The sequence below is a fragment of the Cervus canadensis genome, chromosome 33 (genome assembly GCF_019320065.1).
Source record: "Cervus canadensis isolate Bull #8, Minnesota chromosome 33, ASM1932006v1, whole genome shotgun sequence".
NCBI classification, from domain to species: domain Eukaryota; kingdom Metazoa; phylum Chordata; class Mammalia; order Artiodactyla; family Cervidae; genus Cervus; species Cervus canadensis.
In genome coordinates this window covers 4,111,237-4,126,024 of record NC_057418.1, presented here as the reverse complement: position 1 = coordinate 4,126,024, position 14,788 = coordinate 4,111,237, and the positions used below count along the sequence as shown (strand labels likewise).

The 14,788-nt window shown below is 40.1% G+C and overlaps 1 protein-coding gene across 1 annotated transcript in view; it reads left to right on the top strand.

Annotated features, from left to right (window-relative positions):
• The window catches only part of TMEM244 (transmembrane protein 244), a 63,924-nt gene extending 53,316 nt beyond the window's left edge, over positions 1–10,608 (top strand). The window contains exons 5-6 of the mRNA XM_043456972.1: positions 7,697–7,727; positions 10,575–10,608. Of these exons, the coding sequence (XP_043312907.1) occupies positions 7,697–7,727; positions 10,575–10,590 (47 nt within the window). The 3' untranslated portion in view covers positions 10,591–10,608. The remainder of the gene's footprint in view (positions 1–7,696; positions 7,728–10,574) is intronic.
• The last annotated feature ends 4,180 nt before the right edge of the window (positions 10,609–14,788 follow it).

Genomic DNA, 14,788 nt, shown 5'->3' with positions numbered 1-14,788 from the left:
CCCTAGCTCTTTGGGGGAAATGTATAGGGGCTTCCCTGGTGGCTTAGACGGTAAAGAATCCACCTGCAATGCAGGAGACCCAGGCTTGATCCCTGGGTCGGGAAGATTCCCTGGAGAAGGGAGTAGTAATCCACTCCAGTATTCTTGCCTGGAGGATCCCATGGACAGAGGAGCTTGGTGAGCTGCAGTCCACAGGGTCATAAAGAGTTGGACATGACTGAGTGACTAAGCATGCACATAAGCAAATTAAGTGAAACAGTTCTAAAAGTGAACTCAGGACTCCCTTGGTTTAAGTCCAGCGGTTAAGACTTCATGCTTCCAATATAGGGGGCATAGGTTGGATACCCGGTTGGGGAAATAAGATCCCACATGCCATGTGGCATGACCAATAAATAAAGTGAACTCAGTATTTTCTCCCCTAAAACTTGCTCTGCTCCCTTGATTCTCTCCTTCAGCAAATGGCACCATCTGTCCACTAGCTCGAACTAAACACCTAGTGGTCATCCTGGATGCTTCATGCTCTCCAACTGGATATCCACATCTAAGTTATTTTCAGATCCTGTAACTTCATAGTTTATCTGTTGAAATCATATCAAAGCATCTTTTCTGATCACAATGCTAGAAATCAATAAAATAGTTCCATCTGTCCAGTTCTTTTAATTTCCTCTACCATGATCCTAATTCAAGACATCATCACTTTTGCATAGACTTCAAAAAAGTTTTCTAAATGATATGCCATTGTTGGCTGCTTTTTATCTTTTTTTTAATTAAAAAAAATGTTGAGGTTATACATGTACATAAAGTAGCAAAAGATTTCACAAAATTTGTTAAGAAAAACAACACTGGTCTCCTACTTCATTTCCCTAGAGGGAGCAATCATCAGTAATTTTAGCTGATAATTTAGGTGCTTGTGCTCAGAAGCTAAGTTGTGTCTTTGGAACTCCACGGACTGTAGCCTGTGAGGCTTTCTGTCCATGGGGTTCTCCAATACTAGGGTGGGTTGCCATTTCCTCCTTCAGGGGGTCTTCCTGACCCAGGGATTGAACCTGCATCACCTGCATTGGCAGGCAGATTCTTTACCACTGAACAACCAGGGAAGCCCAGGTATTTAGCTACTAAATAATAAGCTGTATTATTGCATTTTTTTTTTCAATTTTAAGCATTTTCTATTGACTTTCCACTAGGAAGGGTGAGGACTTAACTCCCTTTCCCTTCTCTCTCTCTATATATGTGTGTGTGTCAACCACCCTTTTCCCGATAGAGTTGTATCATAATTTTGGCTTGATATGTTGGATTGGCATTCAATGTTATACATTATTAAAACTATATAAAACTATTCACAGTTGAAGATATTAATGATAGACTTTTTTTCTTTCTTCCTATTAAATATATTTCTCTCCTAAGTGGCTTCTTTCTGCTTTTCTTTCTTACTTTTTTTTGCTCTCTATCTTTCATATCAGAGGGCCTTCTGAGATGCCTGTTAACACCAGTTGTCTGTGCATACTGTAGGGGGTGGGGTGATTGGAAGCCCTGGGTCCATGAGTGAGGTGTGTTAACTGAGATTCATCACCAGGTGATCTGACTGGGCCACATAATTGTGGAACCTCTGATGTTGGTATTTCTAGGACATTCCCTAGGCCTCAGAAATTTCCTAAAGAAAACCATTCCACTTTCCTGCCTTAGGAAGAAAGGAAATCAAGAAAAGAAGTCGAGCCAGAGCTGGGAGCGGACCACTGCTAGATTCTGCGTGGGCCTGGAGGCGCTCCATTTAAAGTTGGGGCGGATCAGAATCCCTGATCCAGTTGACCGCTCTGGGCAAACCAAGATGGGGCCGACGTGGCTTACAGGAGTGCTGACCTGGAGGTTGGGAGGCTAAGGCTCTATCCAGTTTTGTTTGTGCCATGAAAGATGAGGATGGGGGTGGGGGCACCTGTTCTTATTCTGTCCTTTTCAAGTGATTGCAAGCTCTACATTTTAAGGAAAGTTCACAGGTTTTATAAGAAATGATCTTCACTGGTTTTGAAAAATGGCTTTCCGAATCCCAGGAGTGGAGAATAAAACCTGCAAGCTTCAGTAGCCAGTCTGCTTACATCTTCTAATTGGCCCATTTTTCAGAGGTCACACCTTCTTCCAGACTTCCATGCCTGGATATGGGAACAAGCCCACTGTCTTTTCCTGTGTGGGTAAGAAACAGTTGCCCAGCTATGTGGAATGTAGCTGTGCATTTGATGGCTTCTTACATAGATGTTAGACTAGTCCTTCAGTTTACTGAATGAACAAATGCCACTTGTGGTTAGAGAAAGAATAGTAGAGGGCTAGCCTGAACTTGAAAGAGTAACTCCAAGGAGAACATAACAAATCAATACAAGGTTCTGACACAAAAACATAAAGGTGCCAAAGTTCTGAGTCAGGAGAGCTGAAACTGATCGAGAAGCACAGGGACAGAGTTACAGGACGCATGGCAAGTCTGTTAGATGGGGAGAGAGAATGTGCTGAGACTCAAGATGCAGAATGGGTTAAGTATTTGCATTCTGCTGCAGAAAGGGTCATACATCTAAGTTGGAGGGGTGTGTGATAGTTACAGATTGTGTCTATAGCTGGTTTTACATTTTGAGTTTTTAATGAATTGTAGTCCTAGATCGTTTTTAGTTAAAATGTTACACTATTCATAGGTTTTTTTTTTTTTTGAAATGAGTGTATTTTTATATTAGAAACAAGAGGAACACATCTGGAAAGTATTTATGAAGGGAGATATGTGCTCCTGGAAACAGATACTAATAATGCATTTTAGTGAGAACTCAGGGACATCTGTATCTGAAATGACTCATGGGGCTTCCTTTCGTCTGTGTTATAGCTCCACTGCAGATTCAAACCCCAGACAGGGAAAGGCTAGTTAGTCTGGATTTCAGTGCACACCTCAATAACTATAACAATAACAATAGTAGTGGTAGCAGCTTGGCAGGGCTTTCTAGGGGGCACTAGTGGTAAAGAACCCGCCACCAATGCAGGAGAGGTAAGAGATGCGGGTTGTACCCCAGCGTCGGGAAGATCCCCTGGAGGAGGGCATGGCAACCCACTCCAGCACTCTTGCCTGGAGAATCCCACGGACAGAGGAGCCTGGGGGTCTGCAGTTCATGGGATCGCACAGAGTTGGACACAACGGAAGCAGCTCAGCACAGCACAAAGTAGTAGTAATAGTGACAGTAATCACGTGTGTGTGTTCAGCTGTGTTAATAGTAATCATATTACATACCCTACTGCTCCACACAAGGATCCCCACCTAGAAGGGTAGCATCGATACAGTGCGTGCGGGGAAAGAAAGTGCTACAACTGTGTTTTCTTCTGGATGGGAATTCTCTTCATTACTACTAGAAACTGAGTCATCTCAAGTCAGTGTTTCTGTGCTTTATTTGCAAGTCATATTCTAGATAAGAGTTCTCAAGGGCCTGAAGGAAATGTGCCCCAAATATCTTTGTGAAATTCATTCTCCTTCCCTGTTGTTACACATGAATTTGGATGGGAAGAAATTGTAACTTGAAGGACACTCTGAGGCACCAGAAAACTCTCACCTGTAGGTGCAGGGCAATTCTTGACATAGGACCATAGGTCACCTCAGTTTGAGGACAATTTGTCTTTGGAATCATAACAACATATCAGTTGCTATTATACTCTATTACTTTATCATGACTATCTAATGCCTTGTTTACTGTTTAGCACATGATGCCTTAATAAATAGTTATCTCATTTCACCTACTTTAGAGAAGTTTATTTAAACATCTGTTAATGAATAGAGATATGTGCTAATCTTGTAAGTGTTCAATAAATCAGTTATAATACTTATCATTTCAGCCAAATAAAAATCATAGAAAAGAAATCAGATTACATAATTTTTTAAGGGCGGGCTCCAGTTTTATCCATCTCATTAGAATCAGTTCTAATTATACAGAGCCCATTATACAGAGTGAAGTAAGCCAGAAAGATAAACACCAATATAGTATACTAACACATATATATGGAATTTAGAAAGATGGTAATGATAACCCTATATGCAAGACAGGAAAAGAGACACAGACGTATGGAACAGACTTTTGGGCTCTATGGGAGAAGGCGAGGGTGGGCTGATCTGAGAGAACAGCATCAAAACGTGTATATTATCAAGTGTGAAACAGACCACCAGCCCAGGTTGGATGCATGAGACAAGTGCTTAGGACTGGTGCACTGGGAAGACCCAGAGGGATGGGATGGGGAGGGAGGTGGGAGAGGAATTCAGGATGGGGAACACATGTAAATCCATGGCTGATTCATGTCAGTGTATGGCAAAAACCACTACAATATTGTAAAGTAATTAGCCTCCAACTAATAAAAATACATGGGAAAAAAAAAGAAAAGAAAGGGAAAAGGCCAGGTCATGATAATGAGGGCCAGTAAACTACCTCCCTTTTTTACTTTAGCTGCAATTGTTGTCATGTTTTTAAGTTCTACTCATTTAAAAGTTACACCAATTTTATTAATAAATGTTTTTATGACTGATGGTAATATAAATGGGTGCCATTTTTCTAATCATCAAGAAGGTAATATGTAACAAGATCTTAAAAATACATTGATATCATCTGACCAAAGAATCCTACACCTTAATTATATATCTTTATTTTATTTTCATAGAAGTGTTCAGTGGTATCTGTGTGTAAAAATCAGCAATGTATAATAAATGCATTAAAAACAAAATTCAGTAGAACCTAATTATTTTTATTAATACAACTGATGTAATTTTAAAATTACATCAATTGTATTAATAAAAATAATTAGGTTCTACTGAATTTTATGTTTTTAATGCATATAAATTTCTGATTTTTACATATAGACACTACTGAACACTTCTAAGAAAATAGGAGAAAGACATATAGTCAGGAGTAGCATTCTTTTGTCAGATGATACAAATGTATTTTTAAGATCTTGTTACATATTACATTCTTGATCGTTAGAAAAATAGCACCCATTTATATTACCATCAGCCATAAAAGCATTTACCCTTTTCCTTGCAGCCCTGCCAACATTGAGGTAAATCATTTTTATGTCTCTAAGAACTGATGAACAGCAAACTTCCAGAACCACTAATTTGCACACGAGACCTTCAAATTTCTAAGACAGTTATCTTGTGAGAATTAAGATCTCGTAATAAAGGATTTTGCCTGAGAAGAATTCAAGTTATTTACACAATCATATTACTCTGACCATTTCCCCATTCAGCTTTCTTTAAAAGAAACCGGTTGCAAAAATCCTAGATGCTACATTGTTTATTAACCTAGGGTTTTAGTCTTTTCACATGAACCATTTACTGGCCATGTTGTCTTGATTTGAAGCTATTAAAATATCTTCAAAATTAATACCAAAATATTTTAAAAGAGTTTGTAAAGCTGTAGACAAAGTAATGTGGTTTTAATATCATCTTGAAAAGGTTTTCTGAAAATAGGACAGTAAATGAAAAGCTTTTCAATGCAAAATTACAGAAACTATAAATGAAAGACAGCAAACAGCATTTTAACATACACAGCTACACTCACAAGAAAATGGGGGGAGTCTCCAGAGGACAAAAAGGAAAGAAAGGAAACTGAATAAAAAAGAATGTCTTTCAAAGAGAGGTTTGTGAATCCTGATGAACCAGAGGCTTGGAAATTAACTGAGCATAAATCCATGCTGAAATGGCATGTAGGGAATTGAGCCTACAAAAAGATAGGCAGTTAGAAATTATTTACACAAATGGAAAAGGTAAACTAAAAGTTATCTGTCCCTAACATAGGAAGGTGACAAGGAAAACTTTTGGTCTCAGCCAAGGCTTTTGTTGAAAAACGTTAATAATTTGTTGTAAATTTATGATCATAGACCTGATCACACAATTTTGAGGTTTGAATTGACAATATCATTGTAAATCTGTGAACTATATACCAACATAAATATGGACCTAGACTAGTTACAATCCTAGGATACCTTAAATCAAATTACATAGGATTACCACACATAAATCCTGGGAAGATAAGCTCACATTCTAAAGTTCTAAGACACACATGGAAAAAAATTACCATGAAAAAGATCAGCAGAGAAAAAAGGTATGACTGGACCCCACCTCCAAGAGCAAGATTATCAGACACAACAATAAAATAAACACGTTAAATAATTAAAGTATATAAACTAAACAAACAAGAACATGAGAAAGATACTTTACTATGAAAATTGCCAAGCAAATTTTAAAAAGAAAAAAGAAATTTGTAGAAAAGAAATACAGCCACTAGAGTTTAAGTTACTGAATATAGTGGTTGGTGGTTTAGTTGCTAAGTTGTGTCTGACTCTTTGCGACCCCATGGACTGTAGCCTGCCAGGCTCTTCTATCCATGGGGATTCTCCAGGCAAGAATACTGGAGTAGGCTGCCATTTCCTTCTCCAAAAGAAATAGTCACTAGAATTTAACAATTATTGAATATGTTAAGATTATATGAATATAGAAAGAGTGTTAATGAATTGGTAGATTTTACTGAGAAAACTATGGGCAATATGATAAAAAAAATAATGTGAAAAAGAAATGAACAGACATGCAGGATAGAGCGAGAAGGTTCAACATATGTGTGACTGGTCCACCATGAGAAGACATTAGTGAGAATAGAAGAGAGGCAAATGTTGCAAATGATATGAACATAGAAGAGGGCTTCCCAGGTGGCGCTAGTGGTAAAGAACCTGCCTTCCAATGCAAGAGACACAGAAGACGTGGGTTCGATCCCTAGGTCAGGAAGATCCCCTGGAGAAGGAAATGGTAACTTCAGTAATCTTGCCTGGAGAATCCCACGGACAGAAGATCCTGGCGGGCTACAGTCCATGGGGTCGTAAAGAATCAGACATAACTGAAGCAACTGAGCATGCATGCATAAACACAGAACTCTCCAGAATTTAATAAAGTTAGGAATCTAAGATAGAAAGTCAAAACAAGTAAGTCTGGAGGATAGCAAAGCTACATGCTTAGACTACTGAATCTCAGAAATAAAAAGGAGACATTAAGCAATGAGGCACAAAAAAGTACAGACTTATAAGTAGCATTTGTTGCTGTTGTTCAGTCGCTCAGTTGTGTCTGGCTCTTTGAGACCCCACGGACGCCAGGTTTCCCCGTACTTCACCATCCCCGGGAGTTTGCTCAAATTCATGTCCATTGAGTTGGTGATGCCATCCAAGTATCTCATCTTCTGTCGCCCCATTCTCCTCCTGCCCTCGGTCTCTCCTAGCATCGGGGTCTTTTCTGGTGAGGCAGCTCTTCACATCAGGTGGCCAAAGGATTGGAGCTTCAGTTTCAGCATCAGTCCTTCCAACAAATACTCAGGGTTAATTTCCCTTAGGATTGATTGGTTTGATCTCCTTGCTGTCCAAGGGACTTTCGAGAGTCTTCTCCATCACCACAGTTCAGAAGCATCAATTCTTCAGTGCTCAGCCTTCTTTATGGTTCAACTTTTACCATAAATAGCATCAATACCTGCAAGAAGACAATAAAATAATGTAGTTATAATATTCATAAGAAAATAACTGAGAATCTAGATATCATATCCAGATAAGCTATCATCCAAATATGAGGCCAATTTAAAGGGTTATTAGGATAATAATCAGTAAATTTAGTTAAATGTTGCTGAATGAACTATTAAGGGAAGTATCACTATTTCAGGGAGAAGAGTAATTGCAGAAAGGAAAGACAGGTAAGAAGAAAAAAAATGTTTTACATATTGGTAAGTCTTAAAAAAGTTGAATATAAAAAAGAATAAGAAATATGATTACCAATTCATAGCTATAAACCAAGGTGATATGAAAATACCGGGCAATATTAGCATGTAAGATAGGTGGATTGTTGTAGTTAGATCATTCTTCAGAAGGAGGAAAGAATAAGTTTTTAGAGTATTTTTAATATTTACTTTTAATTTACACAAGAAGTTCATTCTACTTACTGACAAATACATGGAGTCAAACTGCCAACAAGGTGGAAGAGAAGAGTTCCATTACTCAGAAAATTCCACCCTGCCCCTCCTTTATAGTCAGGCCTTTCCCATACTCCTAACCACTGGCAACCATTGCTCTGCTCACCATCTCTGTAGTTCTGCCTCTTACAGGCTGTCATATAGATGGAATCACAGAGAATGTACCCTATTTTATATGTAACATATAAAACTGAGATTCATCCGCATTGTTGCATACATCACTATTCCAGTCTTCGATTCCTAAGTAGTAGTTTTGATAATCCCAACATCTGGTTGATTCAGGGTTGGCATCTGTTGATTAGCTTTTCCTTTAAGTTGTGGTCTTATTTTTCTGGTAATTTTTTGTAAATTCAAATGTACCATGGGCATTTTGAATATTATGCTGTGAGACTCTGGATCCTGTTAAAACCCCGTGGAGAATGTTGACTGATGTTAGCAATCAGTCAACGTTCAGACTGAAAGTTCCATCTTGCGACCTGTGGGCTGTGGTTCCATTGTCAGTTCAGTTTGCAAAGCTTTGCTATGCTGTGTCTGTCTGTCCCACACGTGCACCCTTTCTGTGCCAGTCTGGGAACTGGGTACTGTTTCATATCATAATTCAGTTCCCAAAGCCTTTGCTGTGCTTCTTTTTGTCTGTTCTGTACATGCACAGGTCAGGTGTAAGCTTGATGTGCGTCTGGTCACACATAAAATTAAGGAGTCCTCTTCTCCAGATCCCTCAGTTCAGGGATTTCTCCCAGGTTCTCAGGTTAAGGTCCTCTTCTCTCCGTCCCTCTCACCAGAAAAGATGGTTCTACCAGGCTCTACTGTGACAATCACACGTTTATTTTTTCATCCTTCAATCTACTCTTGGAATTAAACATATTTCCTAATATTGGCCTCTGATAAATTCAACATGTTAATATTTTCTTTAGGATTTTTTCATTAATATTTTCTCTCTCAATATGTACACACAAATTGCTGTGGATTGAAATTGCACCCCCCAAATTCATATGTTTAAGCACCAAACTCTCAATTTGATGGTATTTGAAGATGAAGCCTTTGGAAAGTAATTAGGTTTAGACGAGGTCATGAGGGTGGAGCCCTCATGATGAGATTAGTGCCCTTATAAGAAGAGACACCAGAGAACCTGCTCCCTTTAAGGTGTGAGAACACAGTGAGAAGGTGGCTATCTGCAAACTAGGGAGAGAGCCCTCACCGAGACCTGATCCTGTTGGCAGCCGGGTCTCTGCCTTCCAGCCTCCTGCTGGTTAGGCCGTTCTGTCTATGATATTTTGGTATGGCACTGGAGAACCTTGACTGATACAGATGCCTTCCTCTTTCTCTATCTCGGAAACAATTTAAATTACATTGACATTCTCGGTACTAGGAAAATTTGAAAAAAGTCATCCACAAAACAACTTATTATTTGAGGTTTCTCTGATTACTTCCTGTGTTTCTTATGAGGCTGCTCATCTGTTTAGGTTTTATATCTCTTCTGGGGTCAATTATTTTTAAATTTCTGTAAGATCATCTATTTTACTCAGTTTTCCAAATCTGTTTGCACAGTACTGTAAAACGTACATGCATGCATGCTCAGTTGTGTCCAGCTCTTTGCAACACCACGGGCTTGTAGCCCACCAGGCTCCTGAGTGAGTGAAAGTGAGTGAAATCGCTCAGTCATGTCAGACCCTTAGCGACCCCATGGACAGTAGGCCACCAGGCTCCTCCATCCGTGGGATTTCCCAGGCAAGAATACTGGAGTGGGTTGCCATTTCCTTCTCCAGGGGATCTTCCCAACCCAGGGATCGAACCCAAGTCTCCCGCATTGCAGGCAGGCTCCTATATCCACAGAATTTTCCAGGCAACAATACTGGAGTGAGTTGCCGTTTCCTCCTCCAGGGAAGTTTCCTGATCCAGGGATCTAACCCGTGATATGTACTGTATTGTAAAATATTGTCATATAATATCTTATGCTTTCTTTTCAATTGTGGTTATTCCGGTCAGTACTTTACTTTTCAGTGAGTGCATCACAGTGTGATTTCAACTTGCATCTCTGCTCCTGCTCTTCATCTCTCTGGTTCATCCCAGATGACATTTTCAAACATTAATGATGTTACTGTCCTTCCTCCAAGGCCATTGGTATTCTTTTTGCTGTTGCTTAATAATTTTCGCCTTTTCACTTAAGTGTTGTACCTCTGCTCCTACCTCACGATGTTTCTCCAGAAATTTCCTTTGCTTCATTTTCTCCCCATTTTTTCATGTGTTTGCTTGTTTCTTGGCACATTAGCTACCAGTTTGTTTATTAAAGGTGAATGATCATCTTTTTAGCAGCCTATGTATCAATTTAGTAAAACAAGGTAACTGAAATTGTGAGGGCTGACATTGATCCTCTATCTAAGCACTTAACATATTCAGAATAGTAAACACTACTTTATAGCTAATATTAATCAATGTTATTATTACAGAACATTCAACATATTCCTAAAGGTATTTAAAACTGAGTAAACATTTTAATTATCTCTGAATAGTGTATCTTAGTATAGCAGAGACGGATAACTTTCAGTATCTATTCTTCCTTGTTTTTGATAGTAAAAGCCCCTTCTAGTTAGCGGCTACATTTCCCACTTGACTTTGCAGAAAGTTGTGACTACAGGACTATGTTCCAGCCGATGGGTCCTAGTGCAAGCACAACCTCGACACCATTTCCATCGGAGGGAATTACCCACTGCTTTCACTCTCTTCTCTGTGGGCTGGACCTGGGAGGTGCTGCTCAAGGCAAAACTAGCATCGGGTGTCTTTGCCGAAATTTTAAAACATGGCTGCTCCAGGAAAATAAAGATGTCCTTGCTGTGCCACTGGATTTGATAAAAACAGTCACTTTGGACAGATGATTCATACCTTTGGACAAACTCATGGCCAAAACTGCTGTTTCTTCCTCTTGTCCCTGACCAATGCTACAGGAGAATTTGGGCTAAATTTGTGCCAGTGAGCTGTCTTCTACTGTGGGGCAAGATGACATCCCAAGTAATGCCCAAGCAACAGGCAAGTAGAAACCTGAGCCCTTCCCAAGACTTTACGAAGCAGAACCCACCACACAGGTGTAGCATGAGAAAGAAACTGATTTCTATCTTTTTGGGGGTCTCACTGTTGTAGTAGCTAAATCTATGTTTTAACTATACTTCGATTTCTATCCTACACAAAACATTGACTTGATACTTGGTATCAGCTAAATAAATTCATCTCTTTATTCAACTCCCAAACTCATTCAGTGCAGATATCTTCGGCATGAGATGAAATTCAGTCTTTAAATCAGAATGTCACAAGAAGAACTTGACACTTCTTGTCAACAAGAAGTGGATCTTGTTGACGCATACTGAAGTACACAACTTCTGTTATATATGAGTCGTTCTTATTTTTTCTATTTTACTAAAATCTGTGAAATGGGCATCTTTCAACTTACTAGTATATTTGCTTTTTTCCCCTCAATATATTTCTGAGTAGAATATTCTTCCTCTCAAAAGAAGGGGGATTTTTTTTTTAATCCTAGTGATTCATGGAGGATTTTGTCTGTCAACCTCAAGCAAAATTTCAAGGAACTAAAATAAGCTCATTTTTAGAAAACAGTGACTCTACAGATATCCATTGTGTCAACTGCCACTAAGGCAATTTTCATTCTCTGTGTAAATGATGACAATAACAGAAATAACTCCCTTCATGCCAACTAAACTTGGGCACACCGAGGGTTTGTCAGACCAAGTGAGCCTTTCAGCGCAGGATGTAATATTTACATAATGTAGTACCACATTTTGATAAATGTTTACTAAATACATAACATGTGCCAAAGTCTATGCCATGCATAAAATATATTTTCCTTACCTTTGAAACCCTGGCATATCATCTGCTAGTGGAAGAGACAAATGAGTAAATAGATAATTTTAATATAAAGTAGTGATTTTGACAAAAGCATAGTGCCAGTCAGTTATTAGTTTATTGATTCTCAACTCCAAATCCACTGTTCTTTGCCTGCTTGTGATGCTGAAATCTTTCTTTCCAGATGGCATGGCATTAAAGCTGGTCAACAGAGGGCGCTGGCGGGACACTGCAGGAGGTGGGGCTGCCTCGTCCTGGTTCCTGGGGCACTCCAGCCTGCTTTCTCCTGCAATGTTGGGCTAACATGCAGGACATCCAGTGGAGCTCACCTCCAGTGACTTCCAGCAGCACTCCTGTAGAAGTCTTTCCAGCCCCAAGAGCATTTCCAGCAGTAACTGCAGCAGTACCTCCCAAAGCAGTTTGTAGGTGAGCTCTGGAGTCATCCTAGCTTGGTTTACTGGCATCTTATCATCTCCAGGCAGCAACTTCTGGAGTGTTCTATAGTCTCTGCAGCTACATACACATCTGCAAGTTCATTGGCACATCCTCACGGCTGGCTTCAGCTGGGTTCTGTGGGTGCCCAGAGTTCAATACCTCTCGCAGCTGACTTCCTGGCAATTTTCTGGTAAGTCCAGCCAGTATCCAACTAGCTGCCCAGCCAGTTCAACGGCAGCTTCCCCAGATAGCCGCCCAGCAGGGTACCCCAGCCAGCCGTGTCCTACCAGCTAGCCTGAGCCTTCTAGCATCACTGCAGAAGCCTTCTAGCTCGGGAACCCCAGCCCTGACTGTTCATGACCTCGGCTTGCTGAGGATGGACCAGTTCTGGCCTGGGCACTCAGGAAACCTCTCCATTATCCAGTGGGCAGCAACTGCCTCACAGAGAAATGAATCACAGTCTTGGGAAGAGTCTCCTTCCTTGGATACTTCTTCAGCCTCCGGGTATCCTTTAGAGCTCTTTTGATCCCTTTTCCCTAGTTTTCTCTGAAAACAGTGAATAATTCTTCATATTAAGCTTTCCCTTTTCAAATTACTCTGGGGTTTCCATCTCCTTGCCAGGCTCCAACTTATAAACACTATTATTATATCTTACCCATAATTATTGACTCTAAATTAACAATGATACATAACAATTCTTGCTGATACTGAATAAATTCCTTCTTTCCTGGAGAAATATCTGGGAGTCTGTTTGTTTTAGGTCAAGACATCTCTCCTAAAGATGAATGTTGAGGAAATAATGTATCATGCAAGATAAAATTATTTTCCCAGTCAAGAATTGAAGCACATTATACATTTAACTCAAAAATTTGATAATCCACTGTCTGTGGGCCTTATGTTTGAGGAAAAGGGAGTGTTAAACAGCCAATGCTCAACTTTATCACCTGACACTGGACTCTGAAGTTATCGAATAGAACTGCTGTGTGGAAACACACAGGCCCATAGGAGTGAGACTAAGTTAATTCTTTTTAAAATTATTAAAAATTAAAAAAAATATGAATCACGGAATAGCATTTTATATCTTCCAAAAGCAAGTTCTCATGGAATTGAGGAGGGCATTATCCTCATTATTTTATAAGGAGTTTATTGCTGTTTAGTTGCTAAATGTCTCTTTTGTGATCACATGGACTGTAGCCCGTCAGGCGCCTCTGTCCATGGGATTTCTCCTGCAAGAATACTGGAGTGGGTTGCCATTTCCATATCCAGGGGATCTTCTTGACCTCAACGCAGGGATCAAACCCACATCTCCTGCATTGGCAGGGGGATTTTTTACCATTAAGACACTGGGGAAGCCTGAGCTACCTGGGTAAGGAGTTACTAACACAAAAGTTTGAGGTCACACTTTGTAGAATTCCGCTCAGTAACATGACAAATCTCCACACGGACCCTACAACAAGAAACACAACAGTGAAGCACAAAGATGGGGCCAATTCCTGCCTTTAAGGAGTTTATCATTCAGTAAGGAAGAGACTTTTGCATACGGCACGGGCTTCCCTGCGGGATCAGACAGTAAAGGATCCACCTGCAATGCAGGAGACCAGGGTTCGAACCCTAGGTTGGGAAGATCCTCTGGGAGGGCATAGCAACCCACTTCAGTATTCTTCCCTGGAGAATCCCAGGGGGTAGCGTGTGTCTGACACATAACTGAGCGACTCACCACAGCACAAGTATATGGCAAACAGAGCTAAGGAGATAGAGCAGGAGGAAGGCAGAGTGGACTGCGGGACAGCAGAGGATACGGTCAGAGCAAGCAGTCCAGCTCAGCCAGAATGTAAAATGCATGGCTGAGTGTGATGAAAGTACTCACATGCTATGCTAAGACACTGAGTTAATTCTTAATCATTTTAACATTTTGAATAAGAAATTGAAACCAGCTTATTTCAGGAGGTTTTTGACCACAAGGAAACCCAATTTAAAGTGACTTTACGGACTTCTCTGGTGTCCAGCAGTTAAGACACGGTACTTCCATTGCAGGAGGAAGGATTCAATTCCTAGTCAGGGAGCTAAGATCTCACATGCCACATGTGGCAAAAAAAAAAAACACTGTAAAAAAAACTAAAATTAATTTTTTTAAATAATCAAAAACAATAAAGTGACTTTAAACATATTTCACTAGCTCACATTCCAATAGGAGAGGTAAAGGTAGGCATTGGGTAAACAGGTCAGTTCAATGATACTCACTAGAGACCCACGTTTTCCATCTCCAGTCTTCACTTTGTACAGTGTTGCCTTCTACAACTCTGAGCTTCTCAAGGTGGAATCTTTCTGCTTCCTTTGGGGCTCCTCCATCTTAGCAAGGCTCAGGGTTCTGGAAGAGTGGTTGCAGTCTCCACTGGTGAAGCTCTGATGAACTCTGACATTTGACCACATGGACTTCAAACCTGATTCCCCCTACAGCTCTATTTCTTGAGCTCTCAGAGCCTTGGTTCCATCATCAG